The following is a 16,583-nucleotide window of genomic DNA, read 5'->3' as shown; positions in this document are numbered from 1 at the left end:
TGACTATTACGATTTTTTCATTAGCATTTTCGTGACATTTTCGATCATCAAAACGTACTTTGATGAATCTGCTACTTACTATGACAGACCTACTGAAAATTAGGACAGATTTACTATGGCAAGATGAAATAGACAGAACGTACCATAAATTTGCTAACACCACAGAATATTATACATTTCCCTTCTTTAGTTCCACAAATAGCTAATGCAGTATTGCCCTACCATTTACCCTAAAATAGTGTAATGATGTATCTTGGGCTGCTAATAGCATAATTTGATTTGTTGGCAGCAGAAAATAAATGTTAGTTTTTGGGGGAACAGTAATTAACTTTCTACATCTCGAAAAAACTATTAAAAAATATTTTATAACCCCAGTTTATTAAATATCCTCTTAGTTTGTGAGCATTTTTATAGCTATGACAGTCCTTAGTCGCTTAGCTCTTTCAAGTAACCTGTTTCACAGTTTGCAGTCTGTGTGCTCTGTCAGAAACATATAAAGATCAATAAACAAAGAGGCGAACCCATATTAACCCACTGCAATGGTAGGATATTAAATTTTTCAAGCAAAGCATATCTCAGTAACCATCATTCGCATGATACAACATGACAGTTAAGATGTACTACAGTAATTTGTGAGAGCTTTCAGTATTACTGAAGTATTAAACATTTATATGGTTCAGCTATTACGTCAAATTGTTTTATTAATTTGAGATGGTCAATACTAAATCAAAGAGGACCTCCAAATTGTATTGAAAATGTGTCTTATATGTAAAAGCAGTTTGAACACAAGGCTACTATTATTCCATTCAATGAATAGAGACGGGGACATAAAAAATTGAGATGATAAATATTCAGAAACACCCAGAATGTGCTGCAGTTCTATAAGCAATAAAAAGCAGTGCCCAGGAAGTTCTGAACCTTGGCTGCAATAGAACAGTGGGAAACATGGCACTCAGCCTTTTCCGTGGAAGTCTAGAGTCTAAATATACAAAAATGTCTCTACCAAAAAACTTCATTATGGCTTATTTATGATGGCAAAAACTGAAATATAAGAAATCAAGCATTTAAGAATATAACTATAAGACCATTGTGTTCAATCTCATGCCTTTCATGCTTGTATAAGAAAATATAATTTAAAACATTTCACCCCATCCTCTGTGGTGCTTATACAGTAACATAAGCACATTTTGCCCTAAGCAATTAGCTTACATCAATCAACCACATGTTTGCCTTTATTATTCTAAGCACACTTTTTTACAGGATGTACTTTATCAAGTTACTACATAATTGCCTTACTTTGCATTTCTCTAATTAAATCATTTGATATTTCCATTATTTAAAATACCTAACTGCTAAATAACAGTAGTGTCCTATTTCGATGCAGGTTCAGTTACAGAGCTAGTCACATATTCCCATATGGAAAGAAACATTTAAAATAATATATTTTTCTAGGAACTGTCTAGTATAGTGATGTCCCCATGGCAACACATATTAAAGTGTAATTTACTTTGTGACTGCTCAGCATACACCAATAAGGGTACAGTGAATGCCATGCAGCTTTTAAGGATGTCCATACATTCCTGGTTTATTTCTGCGCCTGAGCAAGGTTATAAGCACCATCTCACACCATCCTAGAGCAAAGTACAGGTATGGGACCTGTTATACAGAAAGCTCAGGACCTGGGGAAATCATTTTTAAAAATTAGAATTATTTGCTTATAATGGAGTCTATGGGAGATGCCCTTTCCATAATTCAGATCTTTCTGGATAACAGTAGGAAAAGATTAATGATGATATTACAGTGACTTGATTTTTAAAGTATTTCTGGCTTGAAAATATAACTATCTAGAAAAGCCATTGTTTATTTTCCTTGATTTTACCTTGACACCAAAGTTCTTCTCTTTGTCTTTCTCTAGTCAAATGATACTTTACTAGCAAAGCTATGAATAGGTAAAACTCATATACCAAGCACTTGCTAACACCAGAATGCATTTCATAATATCAGACAGAGCCTTTTGCCAACAGCTGATTTCATTTTATGATAATAAAGAATGTAGTTATGCAGCTGAAAGGCAACATACTAAATATCCCTTTTCTTGATAATTCAGGAAGTAACATAAATAAAAGAATTTAGTGTAAAATGCCTGTATTTAGCAGAGTTTAGGTAATAATATTATTAAATTCTTAAATGTAAAATAAAGGCTAACAAAATCAGAAATGTTTTTCTTCTGGAAGGTGAAGTACATATAAAATAACAAACCTTAAGTACAGATAGCACTTACTTTACTACGCAAATACGTAGGAGGAGCTGACCAGTAATAAACTTCCGGGAGGCCTTGTGCCCTAGCAGCCCGATTTGTAATGCTTAATTGATGTGGACCATCAAAACCATCTTTTGCCGGTGCAACTCTGGTGTAGCCAGATAAATCCGTCACATACCAACCATTCATATCAGTGATCTAAAAAAGCAACATATTTTATGTTTACCTGATTATCTTACATTTAGGTTAAAAGTTGGGACATTTGACCTGGACAGCTGCCGTTGTATTAGAGGAAAACAGACATCAAAACAATAATGTAGTCTAAGACAGAATATCATAATAAATGCACATTTAGACATTGTCTAACATTTTGTCTGTTGTGGTTAACTTTGTTAAAATGTTATGAAAGAATCATAGCTACATTCGTACACAAGAATAGTATTGTTACAATATAAAAGCAAAATCGTTTGAATTTATCATGCATATCACAAACTTTAAGGTTGCTCAATATTTTTATTATGGGTTCATTAATACAAATATTGTCACAATATCACAATTGGTTATTATTATGATTTAGGATTTAATGGTTTGTGTGCACCCCCAATACCCAAACACTACATGAAGTTATTTGCAATCTCTCATAACCCATCTGTATCTCTATTATATTTAAATAAAAATAACACAAAACATTAATAATTAACAATAAAGAGTATATGTTTTGAGCAAGAGAGGTTGTGAAACAACTGCAAAATAATATAATTATAATAAACTAGAGCCATAAATTATTTTTATATGAGCCAGATAACAAAATTGCACTTACTGTATATGACATATCGAAACTAATATTTCCCACAGTTTGCCAGTGGCACATGTAACCATTCTCAGTTTACTTGTATAAGCTTTATTAGGGTATATTTATCAAAAGAACTCCTTAATAGTCTCTCAACATTTGCTAAATACACTTCTAAAAATCTTATATAAGTGAACCGAGAGTGGTGAAATGTCTCACTGTGAGACTTTGGTACTAGTGCACATATTTATCAAAGAGTGAAAGAGATCTCGCCAAATTCCAAACACCCACATTTTTGTTGATGTGCAGGATTAAAACTTATTTAGTCTGGGTTTCATATAACAATATGTTTATTACTCCTCTGTCATATTATGGTATGCAGACAATCAAGATACTGGCTAGTGGTCCTAAACAACTTGGCTTCATCACAGTCCAAGAGCAGCTCTTTAGATGTACTTGAAATAGTCTCAGTTCCTAAATCCTGAATATTCTAATTCAGCACGTCAAGCTGATTTACACATACAGCAGAAAGGTAAAGTTTCAAAACTTAGGTAAACTTTGGGTATTTCATAATTTAATGTAAGCATATTTACGTCTGAATATAAAGACTGTAAGGAATTAGTTCTTACTACATAACTTGCCATTGTTTTGTTATTTTATGGATGCAGAACTATTTGCAGGAAGGGATACCCTAGAACTATAAGCGCAGGGGCTGCTTGACAAGGATCCGAATGACCAGCAGCCACATTACACTGGTTTTTGTTTGGCAGAATCAGGCGCAGCCATGATTAGTTAGAAGGAAAGGGTTAAGGCAGTAGTAAGCTGGGCTGGGGGCAGAGAAAGGGATGTGATGTTAGGAAAAGAAGCAATCATTTCCTTATCTTCTGAGCAGGTAGAAATGCACCACCCACCTCTTTTGCACCCACCTCTTTTGCACATTTGGAGTTTTCTTTTCTCATATTATCTATTAATAATTGAATGCAGACGTTTTCCTGAATGAATTTGTATATTGTGCTTTCTGTATCTTTATACAGTATAAACTTGAGAGTCGCCTTTGTATGTTAACTACGATTGCTTGATCCAGGGAATATTTCCCTGGATAAATCCCTCTTGAGGCATAAATGGCACTGGCTTTGAATATTGCCTTGGGCTGAGGCTTGCAAAGTCCTATTTATTTGATAAAATGTGAATAAATGCTGTGGCCATTTTACACCATCTCTGTCTTTTGGTGTTTAAGTAATTTATGTTACAATGGGGTTCAGTGGTTTGGCTCAAGGCAAAAGGTCAGTTGAGAAGTCCCCTTGTCATGCAACTATAACAAATAGTAATTGGGGCTAAACCATGGAATTGCCATGTAAATATACATAGCATGTCATTGCACAATTTCTTAAAACATTATTTTTTGTGCTTTTTGGTGAATTTATTGCCTTTCTGGAACTATATAACAAGCATGCAAACAATAAATGCCGCACTCACAGGACTTAGTGGAAAAACAAAGGTGCTAATTTATTTAAACGTCAATCTAACGTTTCGGCTGCTTCCACAGCCTTTCTCAAAGGCTTTGAGAAAGGCTTTGGAAGCAACCGAAATGTTAGATTGATGTTTAAATAAATTAGCACCTTTGTTTTTCCACTAAAGGTCCCCATACACGAGGCGATTTCACTCGTTGTGTGACGAACGATTATATCGACAAACGATCGTATGGCGATCGGGTTTCCATACGAAATGCCATCCACAGGCAACGATAATTTCATCGTATCATTATCGTAAAATACGTACGATCGTACATCTACATATGATCCAATGTCGTGGCGGAAGCGGTATTTATTTATTTATGTTCGTTGACTTCCGCTGCTGCCAATCATGACATGCGCAGAGAACAATCGTTCGAAGACAAATGTCTGACACTCACACCAACTGGCAGATTTTATCGTTAAACAACTAAAATTTTTAAACCTGGCCGATCGATTTTGGGGACGATAATGTCGGGTCGATTAGTGGGCCGACGATCGTTCGCACACCATCAATTATACGATAACTTAACGATAGTATCGGATCGTTCGGGAATCGGTCGTTTGACAGTAAAAAATCAGCCTGTGTATGGGGGCCTTTAGTCCTGTGAGTGCGTCATTTATTGTTTGCATGCTTGTTACTTATTTTCAATACTGTACCCAGGCCACCTTATAGTGAGGGCCTGTTGCTCTGGATTTGTATATATATATATATTATATATATATATATATATATATATATATATATATATATATATATATATATATATAGGGTAAAGCCTGAATAATTTTAGTAGTAATAATTTGTTTTAAGAAGATGTTTTTATTTTGTTTATCAGTATGGCCACAAAATGTATGCAAAACGGAGGTGAAAAAATAATGCAGGAAAAATAGGAGAAACTTTAGTAAATACACGTCTGTATGTTTCATAAACCATTAAATAAATTAAAATATAATTGGTAAATGTACATAAATATCTTGGACTCGCTCACCTTAGTATATGCAAGGCGAGATCCTGTGCAGATGCTGGAAACCCCGGAGCAAAAGCACTGATCACACCCTTGTGGGTTATCCTTCTGGAGGTTGAAGTATCCAAGCTTGCACTGGTCACAGTTTTGTCCTTCAACATTATCCTACAAGTAACAATTCTTGGTTAGCTGTGAGCATAGGTTTATATTGTTTACACAGTTATATAAGACAGATAAAAATGAACCGACACTCAGTCGGGTTTGGGTTATGTGGGCTCCTCAGCAGACTGTGAAAGAGGTGCTAAATTGGTATAGATATTTGAGTTGCTCCTACTTGCTAACTGGATGTGAGCTTGACCATTTAGGTTTTTTCAGCACAAGCACTCATTTAAAGTGAGCAGCAATTTTCTTTAACTTATAATAAATAGATTTATTAAAGAAAGATAGATAACATTTAAACATAACATATTAGCTATTAGGGCTGTGACGCGGACGACTAGTCTCCCCAAAATGCCATCCCACTGGCTAGAATGTAAATCGCCAGTGGGATGGCATACGCGACGGTGCGATTTGCCGTTCCACCGGCAATTTTGTCGTGAGATTTGTTGTGCCCTTTTGTTACAGCCCTTACTGGCATTGTTGTCCTATTGAATGATAGGAGTGTGAAATGGGAATGTGCCTCATTGGTAATTTAAATGCTGTTCAGCATAACCATGTGTCCCAGAAAGTTTTCTAAGCTGCATTCTAAGGGTTCATTTCAATAAATGGTTAAAAATATGTTCCTCTGTAAGTTGAGGGCCGTATAGAAATAACAGCCAGGCCTCAAAAAGAGAAAGCTCTGCCATTTTAAGCAAATAATTCCATTTCTATATTATTTCTATATTATTTACTTTTCTCTGTAATAATAAAACAGTACCTTGAGCTTGATTATTAATAATAATTATACTACATAAATCCTACTGGGTTTAATGTTTAAATGTTTTAGCAGACTTAAGGGTACATTTACATGAGCACAGCAATTTTGGACACCAGTTACCATGGTTTTTTGTTTTTTTTTTGCCCACTGTACAGCATTTTTGGCATAATTCTAGTATAATTGCTTATGTGAGGTGGGAATGCATCATTATGAATCAAACCCAGTTATCATGACAGTTTTGTTTCTGATGCATGACTTCAAAATAATGCCTGCAAAAAATGTTTAATGTGCAAGTAAGCTGTGTCTATTGACAATAGCCACTGTGGAAATTCTGAAGCTACTGCTACCTTTGAGGTGCACTTTCACACAATTCTCAACAGGAGGCATGACAGATGCAGCAGCACTAAGCACAATTATGTAAAAGCTCAAGAAGTGGCTTTGGACTCAAGTAGCTTTAATTATGTCAGTTTGTGCAATAACTATGTCCATTTTGTGGTCACAGGTCATAAATGAGCCCATTAAGGTACGGAGACCCAAATTATTATTATTATTAAAAAAAAACCTTATTGTATATGAGATACTGATTGTGTTAAAATTTTTTAAGTGTTTCAACTGTGGTATTAAATGACATTCTTATAATAAAATGTACAGTCTGTTGAAGAAACAGTAGTGCAATGTGTATAGAAATATTATGATCTACTAGTAATTCACAAACCCTCAAATTATGCACCCACCATCCAAGTGTAGGAATTCTCAGTGTAAAGCTATGGTATATAAGGCAACATTGTGTATGTGGGTGAAAGTGTTAAGAAGTAGCTTTATGCTGCCATATATTTTCATCTACAGGGTGAAATATAAAGCAGAAAAGCCTACTCATGAATACTGTATATCCCAGATATACACAGCCCTAGCAAGTTTACTTCTGCACTGATTCAACCTAATTGAATTGATCATAAGACAGCACTTTTACCTTATGTATGAGTTTCCCCTAAAGCCAGAAACATTGCAGCTGGGAAGGCTGAAACATTGTCACAGCATCTTACAGAATGTTTTTCAAAAGTAAACATTTCTTGTGTACTTTTTTTTTAACAGTACCCTATAAATTCCATTTCTGACTAGCCATCAAGTAGTATCCCTCATTATAATATATTATATAGAGGCTTTGTCTAGTCCTAAAAAAACTAATCATGCTTAGTTATTAGTGTGTCTCAGACAGTAAATATGAAATACAGTATATTAGCAGTAAGAAGAATTTACTGACCTTGCAGATGCACGGATCAACGCATGGATCTTTATTTGTGCTGCCTATTAAACTGCAGTTACACCTCACGCATTCTGGATAACCAATATAACCCACTGCACATTTATCACATCGCTCCCCTGCAAAGCCAGACTTGCAATGGCAGGAACCAGGTAGCATTCCTAAATTAAGGATATGTATATATTATAAAAAAAAGTTACTGATTTTCATTATATTTAAACTCATATAATAATTCTAGGTAGTGATGAGTGAATCTGTCCCATTTCACTTTGCCAAAAACTTTTCTGTGTCAAAATTTTGCACACGTTTCACGAAAAAATTTGCCTCTGGTGAAATGCTAAATGTCGCTGACAATACATGGTTGCAAAAAAAATTTCTCATCACTAATTGTCCGTTAAGTAAGTCTCATTTTGAGAATGTTTGCCAAAAAGCCAAAAGCCCCCTGCTGGAATCCCAGTTTCTAACTATGTATACTATACCGCACCTAAATAGATAACGTCTTCATAAATTATGTCATAGTATTTGAATGTAACATGTTGTTTCTAGTTTCTAGTTGTATACACAGGGGCTGTGTAAAACAAAATTCAGAGAAAAAAAACAGTACTCAAAAAAGCTGTGTAAAATAAATGGTGAATTTTGCCATCTGAATGTCAGATGCCACACCATTACTTTACGCAAGTTCCGGCGGAAGAAAAAACTTGTAAAAAAGATTACCCCTCACGGTGAAGCCTTGCGATGTGTGGGATTGTCATTTTTTTTTTACACAGCTTAATAAATAGGCCCCTTAGTGTTTCTAATGTGAATGGTAAGGAACATGATTGTATAATGGAAGGACAGTTGTATTTTGAAAGCAGCTCTTTACTAACTTTACTAAAAAGTCATGCCAGATTTTTCATCATAAAATTTGTTAATGTTTGTAATGGTCAACAATCTATCAAATATCTACACGTAACATCTACACGTAACTTTTGCCACCCTAAACAATGCGCCTGTTAGATGTGAATGCTGTATCTGCATCCGACAAGATATAAATTAATGGTGTTGGAAAGACTTTTTTTTCTTACTGATATACATTGGCTGTCAGGTGTAGACACATGAACAAAAGAAAACATCCAGCTTTATCTGATCTGACATTTCATTACAGTCTAAGGAGATCAGTTTTTGTAGAATCATACAAAATCATGTGCTGTTGCATGGTGTTGTGCACCGTTGTGTAGTGCTGAATGGTGTTGCATGAAAAGATCAGATAAAATCTGACCCACAAAATGTGATGAAAAGCACTCGTAGAGTTTAGCCCTTAAGCTGTAGATTTACCATGGTGTAACTTAGGTCTTAAATGCTACTTCATAATATCCTAAGTGACAAACAAAGTAATTGACTTTTTAACTGCAGCACCTAGTGTGTTTACAGTCCCTTTGTGAAGAGCACTGCAAGCTCATTGTCTGCACTTACTTCATAAAGACAACATTTTAAATAATAAGGTGTTGGTTGTATTAAATATATACTTATGTAGCTGATGTGCCAGAGCAGAATGGGCATTGTCTATCTGAGCTAATCTAACTGAAAGAAGTGCCCAAATTTAATGCTGCTTTGGAGTAAAACACATTGTTTGGTCTATATCCGTTACCCAAAGAGAGAGAGTTTGATCCGATTTTGAGGGTCAGATTTTATCTGATCTTGTCATGCAACAGCACACAATAGCACAATATTGTGTAAGACCCTACAAAATCTGATCTCCATAGGCTGTAATGTGAAGTTGGATCAGATAAAGTCAGATGTTGTGTTTTATTCCTGCATCTCCTTCCGACAGTCAATTTCAATAAGAAAAGAAAGTCTGTCAGACACCATCAGATTTTACTTTGTTGGATGAAGATGCATCATGCAGCATTTCCTTCCAACAAGCTAATTGTGTCGGATGGCAACCCTTTCATGTAGCTTACACATCAGATCTTGGCATGCGTTCCATTATATTTTAATCCATGCAACTACATCTGACATGTAGGGTGCATTTTGTCCATTCAACTCCATCCTACAATAGCTCCCATGGATTTTAGCCCAAATACCTTCTGTTGATTAACATGGTGCAATAGAAATTAAATTAAATTGAGCAATGCACAAAGTAGCCCCCTAGCCAGCAATCAGCTTCTCATTTCTCCTCTTTCTTAACCTCTTTTTTTGTGTTAGAAATGCTTGTATGGGCTATTACCCTTATAAGAGCTTGAGAGATATAGCAGACTTTTCATTTTCCAACAAATGAACTTTTCTCCTTATAAAATGCACACAGAGAAAGCATACTTTGCCATAATGCCATTGATATATATTGCATTCCATTTGGAACTTTACAGCAGATTACTGCTTGAATGATCATTTTCCTCACACATTTGCTCTGAAAGCATTTTATTTATTGCACTTCACAAATATGTAAAGAAAATGGCCTTTTCACTGCATATTATAAAATTATGTTATAAAATCTCCATTGAAATGCATATTCTATAAAAGGGGTTTTAAATGGCAGTTTATGTAGCCCATTTTATGATACTGCACTGCCCTATAAGCTTTTATTTCTAGGTACAAGTAATGATATCCACTGGGAATAACACTAGGCGATAACAATAGGCTTGTCCTTTTAAGGCAAATTACTGTATTATACAGATGAGAAAAATACAAGTGAAAATATCCCTAGCCTTCTTATAAAGTATCTCTATATAATTGGGCTGTAGAAGCAAGTTATTTTAGCTATTGGCAAGGTGATGCAGTTATCAATTTCCAAGCAATATAATACAATCTCCAAAGGAAAGGCAAATAGGTTTTTAATTCTAAGAATAAGTCAGATTTGCATAAACAATCCTTTTATGTGCAGGCACTGTATTGCCAATCATAAAGAAAGATGCTTTTTCATGGAGGCCATAGAACAGTCATAAGTATATGTGCAACAGGCATCCTCCAACTAAATTTTGCAAAATGATCTCTTTCATATGCTTTAAGCTCCTATTTCCAAAAGCCTAGGCAAACACCTGGGGGTGTAGTTCAAAGCATCTGGAGAAGGATTAATGCTTGTAATTGGTGAATCTGTGAATTGTGAATCTAATTAATCAATGAATACTGACTAATATAATTTTTGCAAAGCATGTTGTTGCTTTATCCCTTTAAAAAGATTATAAAATATATATGGTGCGCATCTGCAAACTTGTGATTTCTATGCTGCTACACAATATGCATCTGCACTAAGGAGCAATTAGCCCGGCAGCAGGTTATTTTATAGCAAGATTTTATTCATAGTGGATATACCATTTTCATTCAGAAGAGCCGTCTACCAAAATGTTTTCATATCAAGTGTAATAGCTAAAAACATAATTCCATTATAGCATAGAGTTTTAAACAGTGCCTACACTACATGTTCTTTTTAGGTACTTTTAACTATTTCTCTTTTCATTGCCCCTGGGCAGAAGCCCATGGCCACTAATCAGAGTTTTCTTTCCATTATATTAGCTGTAGATGACTGAACAAATCTAATCCTTGACTGGTTCATATGGGTTACTGCCTAGGGCCAAATGTTCTCATTGCTGGTAAATAAATTAAACTCAGTGTTGTTAATATGTTTCCCTAGGATTTTGTATGCATAATATGGCACTGTATATATGGTATATGGAACCAATCATTTTTTTTCATTTTGAGTAAGATTTAACATTGTGCCAATTACAAATGTGCCAGTTAAATAGTTATATTTAGCAAGTTTAATTACATGGCTTCAAAAGCTGTGACAGAATATGATAGATATGTTCACTTAAGATAAGTTTCTTTACTAATTATTTTGAATTAAAATGATTTCCTTTAGCATTCAGACAGTGCTAATGACCCTTCACAACCTAAGATAAGCCCGTTAAAAAGAACAGTGTTAGTTTTGTAGTTAACTTTATGTGTAAAAGAGGTCACCAAGTTCTCCAATCTTTTAAAATAAAACTATTCAAGCCATTAAACCATGTAAAAAAAAATGACATGAATTAGTATGCATGAACATTGGGAGTTACTTAGAGTTACGTCTTGAAATCTAAGTACAGTTTCATTTGCTAATACATTTACTTATAAAGTAAATTCTTTAGTAAGCCAAGGTTGTGTAAAGAAACCCTTCCTATATGCACTATACTACTACTTTTATTGACAATATTCTAATTTAGCAGGATTTTATTAGAGGGCACTATACACAGAATGGAGCTTCAAAAGGTCAGTGGAAAGTTCCATAAGATGAATTTCACCAGGTAAATCAAAACAGACCAGTGTGTATTTCACCATGTCCAGCACCCCCAGGGGCCCAGTAGAGTACTAATACAAAATACATACTTTTTTTTAACTTCCATGTAATATATCTATTATATCCAATACATCATAATACCAAAGAGACCCTTACCCCGTGGAGCTTGTTTTTCATCCTTGACACAAATATCATGTAAAGAACCAATAGGGTCACAGCTACATGGTTGGCAGGGATAGGGCTGAGTTGGTGACACCTTAAAAACACAAGACCAGTTAATATTTAAAGCTTTCCTTCATAACCTTTTTTTATTCATGAATGAAAGGAGTATAATTTAAAAGTTCCATGCAAAGTATCTTTGTGGCTATTTTTAAAAATCAAAATAATAGAGTTGGTAAAGATGGCAACCACAGCTCTTTAGCAGGGAAGATCTGTGCCTCGAAAGATCTCCCCAGTAGTTCCCCATTTTCTTTTCTGCTAAATCCCTGGACATGGGTTCTGTTACTGAGCTTAGAGACCAACACACAATATACCATATACTGTATATAAAATACAAATGCCACAATATAAGGCTTATCAGTAAATAAAACAGATTAGTAGTACATGACAGCTCTGAAATCAGTGCAATCAGAATTTAATAATCAGACCTGTAGCATCAGTTTATATTACAGGGCAACCTCATGCTGAACCGCTAGGCTGGTGCCATAAGATCAATATATAAAATATGCCATGTATGGCCTAGCCAGATGTAGAAAAATGTCAATTGCTTCCACCCTTCCATTAAATGACTAAGCATAATGTTCACATTTTTTGTTTAACAGCAGCTTTAAATTGTGTTTTTTAAAACTTTGTCTATGGATTTGCCTAATGGATATATTGAAAGCTGATTGTATTGGTTCTCCATTAGGGATGGGCAAAAAAGTTCTGCCATAGTGGTTTTGCATGAAAATTTGTAGTTTAACCATGGTTCTGCAGTTCTTCCCCTTAGCAATCTAACATTTGCACACCAGAGTATTCTGGAAAATCTGTTTTATTCTTGAAATCCTCACAGGGGTCTGCAGACTTGTGCCAATAACAAATCTAGCGAAACAGTTTGCTTATTAAGGAATAATTTTTTTCAGCAAACAATATATTATTCATATTACTACTAGTGATGAGCGAATCTGTTCCGTTTCGCCGAAAAATTAGCGAATCTTTGAAAAGATCCGCGAAACGGCGAAAAATTCGCGAAACGGCGAAAATGTCGTGCGACAAAAAAAATTGTCGCCCGCGGCTATTATTTTGTCGCGCGGCTATTGTTTCGTCGCCCGCGGCTCTTGTTTCGTCGCCCGCGGCTCTTGTTTCGTCGCCCGCGGCTCTTGTTTCGTCGCCCGCGGCTCTTGTTTCGTCGCCCGCGGCTATTATTTTGTCGCGCGCTATTGTTTCGTCGCCCGCGGCTATTATTTTGTCGCCCGCGACTATTCTTTTTTGACGCCGGCGACAATTTTTGGACGTGCGGCGAATTTTTCCGCGGCGAAATTTTTCATCCGTTTCGCGAAACAATCCGCCAATGGCGAAACGCGGAAATTCGCCACGAATCCATGCCTGGCGAAACTTTTCGCCCATCACTAATTACTACTATTAACATCCTCTCTCATCTGCTATAAAGAGTATTTTTGTCGTGAACTAGATAATATATTGTAAAATAATTTACCCCTTTTGGTCGGTAGAAGCGGTCTACACAAGTCTCACAGTTAATTCCAGCTGTATTACTAGTGCAATTAATGCACACTCCACCACCAGAGTAGTTCCCAAGAATGTCCAAACTGAGGCGCTTGTCTGCTACTTGCTGATCATAATAACATTCTTCACTCTTCCAATGGCAGTTGCAGGCTGTAACAATAGATATCTGTTTTAGCAAACAATCAAGCAAAAGTTTTTGTTTATTCATTGGTCAAATACACAATAGGGATGCGCAAAAACTATTTTTAAAGTCATATGACTTAAAAGAGATATCTTTGTCATGTGGCCCCAGTGCCTATAAAATGTAACATGCTGGTTCTGTTTTCCTATGGTCTCAGCACATCAGCCTTAATGTAGTCTTAAGAATATCTGGAAGTGATCATTTACTGCAGCAGTTGTGCAGTAATTGCATCCAAAGCATTTGCACTTATGTATAGTTGCCGCTGCCTTAGTCTTGCCTCCTACAAGAATCTTGTGCTAGTGCGTCCATTGATGCAAGGGAACCCTGGTGTTTTATGGTCCCCACAGTAGCGAACATTATAATGATGCTGAGCAATAAAAGTAAAGTCATCTGAGCTGAAAATCACCCTATATACTAGAAATCAAGAAACCTAAGGGTTTAGAAAGGCTAAATGGCAAAAATGACCAAGGCGCCTTGCCCCTCTAGTTTAGGAACCACTAAAATAGACTATATAATGATGTAGTGCTACTTCAAAACCATATTAAAATATATTTGGAGGACAGGACAGCAGTTATCTGTGTCTTCCGCTGAAATTATAGACAACCTTTACTAAAGTTTATTGCATTTTTAAAATTGTAAATAATAAAGCTGATTACAATGAATAACACAAAGTATATTGTATAATAAAGTATCAGACTTAATTTACTTAGACTGCTGTACAATAAAAAATGAACCCTTTTGTTAAGATTAATAGCTAAATACCATGAGTAACTTACGTTCGCACTCGTGTTTCAAAAGAAATGTTCCTGCCTTCCAAGGTTTTTGGTTGAATCCCGGACAACATCGATCACAACTATCTCCGCAGGTATTGTGCTCACATTCACAAGATGATTTCTATAGCAATTAATGAAAAAACATGTATGTAATTATGAAACAGTTAAATAGGCTGCTTATCAGTTCAGTATGGTGCTGGTCACATTTCTAATACACAACAAAAATGAAAGAAATATAACATTTGCAAATCAGTTACAATCTCCTTTGCCAGTTTCGGGGCTATGGCACCCTGAATTTTTGATATTCCATGGAAGAACCATGGAATGTGAAAACCTTAAATAACTAGCATTTTCTCTTAATTAAAGTCTGTAGAAAGTATACATATATATGTGGAACAATAAATAAAACTGTCATCTTCAGATATCCCTAAAATGGCATAATGTATTTAATGACAGCACTGCAAAAGGAACAGAAGGCCAAAAGCAAAACTCAGCAAATCATGCTATTTTTATTTTGACAAACTTTTTTTTTTTTTAATAAAGAAGACATTGTATATTTATATCTCAAGCATGCTCATCAAACTAATGAGTACTGAGAGAAGCACGTTATAAATTCCTGAAATGCGTGTGCACCTGATGATGGTACTTATATATTGTAATAAAGACAGCATATAACGTTGCGTAGGCTTGTATTCTCCATGTTCAGCATAAATATAATAAGCACCCTGTCATATCATTTTACCGGTTAGTATTTTGATCATAAAATAAAAATTTCTGTTTTGGCTAGCGCATCCCTCTGTGCAGCAATTTTTAAAATACAGTATTACAAATTTTATGCACTTACTTTGGTGGCCAGATTAAAGGGGCAGGATCTTGCATGGCCATAGCAGATGCACATTCCACCCACAGAAATATCTTTAATAGAATAGAAATACTGTAGAAAGAGGATGAAAAACAAATCATGTATTAAAATTTATGATTAGATATGGTGGCATTAAACAAGAAGTTGTCTATACTGTCGCACATTCTATCAATTCTCTTTTCTGCTTACATAAACTAACAACATTATGTTCTGTGCAAATCTAGCCAGTTGGACCTCCTTGGTTTTGTTATGACCAGATCTTGCAGCCTGCATGCAAAAGTATCACAGCTCTAAGATAGTCTGTTGTTAAAGAGACACATGAAGCAAACTTATTAGCAGCTACTTGTCACGGCTACTAAATGACAGAAAATAATTAGCCATAGACAATACTGGGAATTGCCTCTGCTAAAACACACATAGAGACAATTATTAGTAAATCATCAGCATTGTCTATTTTTGTAGTTGCAACAAGTAGCTGCTACTAGTAGCTCAGTTCATCTTCACCCGCGGTCGAGGTGGTCGGGCGGGTGGCCATAGGGGGCGGCCTCGAGGCACCCAATGAGAAATCCAGCCCTGAACCCAATAGGATTGTTTTGCCTCCAATAAGGATTTGTTATATCTTAGTTAGGATCAAGTACAGAGTACTGTTTTATTATTACAGAGAAAAAGGAAATAATTTTTAACAATTAGAATTATTTTCTTTTAACAGAGTCTATGGAAAATGGCCTTTCCGTAATTCAGAACTTGAATAATGCGTTTCTAGATAACAGATCCCATACCTGTACTAACTTGCATGTAAGCTTTTCAAGGTTGGCTCATTTATAACTTAATCACAAACAGCCAATCACTTATATGTATATAGCTTTTAAGCTCACAGTCAATGCCTAAATCAACAAGGCTATTGGCCAAAACAAAGGGGCAGATACTTTTAAAATCACTCTGGAAGCTTCTCAGCAATGTGATTGTTGTTGACATTGTCCAGATTTATCACAGATCTAACAAACTGGTCATTGTTTCAGTGGCCTGTTTTCCAGTGCATTTGATCAATATGGATAGTCACTTCCTCAGATGACCATTCGTAATCCTTATT

General features: G+C 35.5%; 1 protein-coding gene across 9 annotated transcripts in view; it reads right to left on the bottom strand.

The window, feature by feature from the left end:
- lama2 (laminin subunit alpha 2) overlaps positions 1–16,583 on the bottom strand; it is a 337,794-nt gene that overhangs the window by 196,296 nt on the left and 124,915 nt on the right. For all 9 annotated transcript variants that reach the window (XM_018094209.2, XM_018094212.2, XM_018094210.2 and 6 more), the window contains exons 6-12: positions 15,476–15,565; positions 14,635–14,752; positions 13,649–13,827; positions 12,112–12,211; positions 7,707–7,867; positions 5,554–5,694; positions 2,282–2,458 (exon numbers count right to left, since the gene is read on the bottom strand). In XM_018094209.2, coding sequence (XP_017949698.2) covers positions 2,282–2,458; positions 5,554–5,694; positions 7,707–7,867; positions 12,112–12,211; positions 13,649–13,827; positions 14,635–14,752; positions 15,476–15,565 — 966 coding nt within the window. The remainder of the gene's footprint in view (positions 1–2,281; positions 2,459–5,553; positions 5,695–7,706; positions 7,868–12,111; positions 12,212–13,648; positions 13,828–14,634; positions 14,753–15,475; positions 15,566–16,583) is intronic.

This window comes from Xenopus tropicalis, chromosome 5, assembly GCF_000004195.4.
Source record: "Xenopus tropicalis strain Nigerian chromosome 5, UCB_Xtro_10.0, whole genome shotgun sequence".
NCBI classification, from domain to species: domain Eukaryota; kingdom Metazoa; phylum Chordata; class Amphibia; order Anura; family Pipidae; genus Xenopus; species Xenopus tropicalis.
This window is presented reverse-complemented; position numbering and strand designations above follow the sequence as displayed.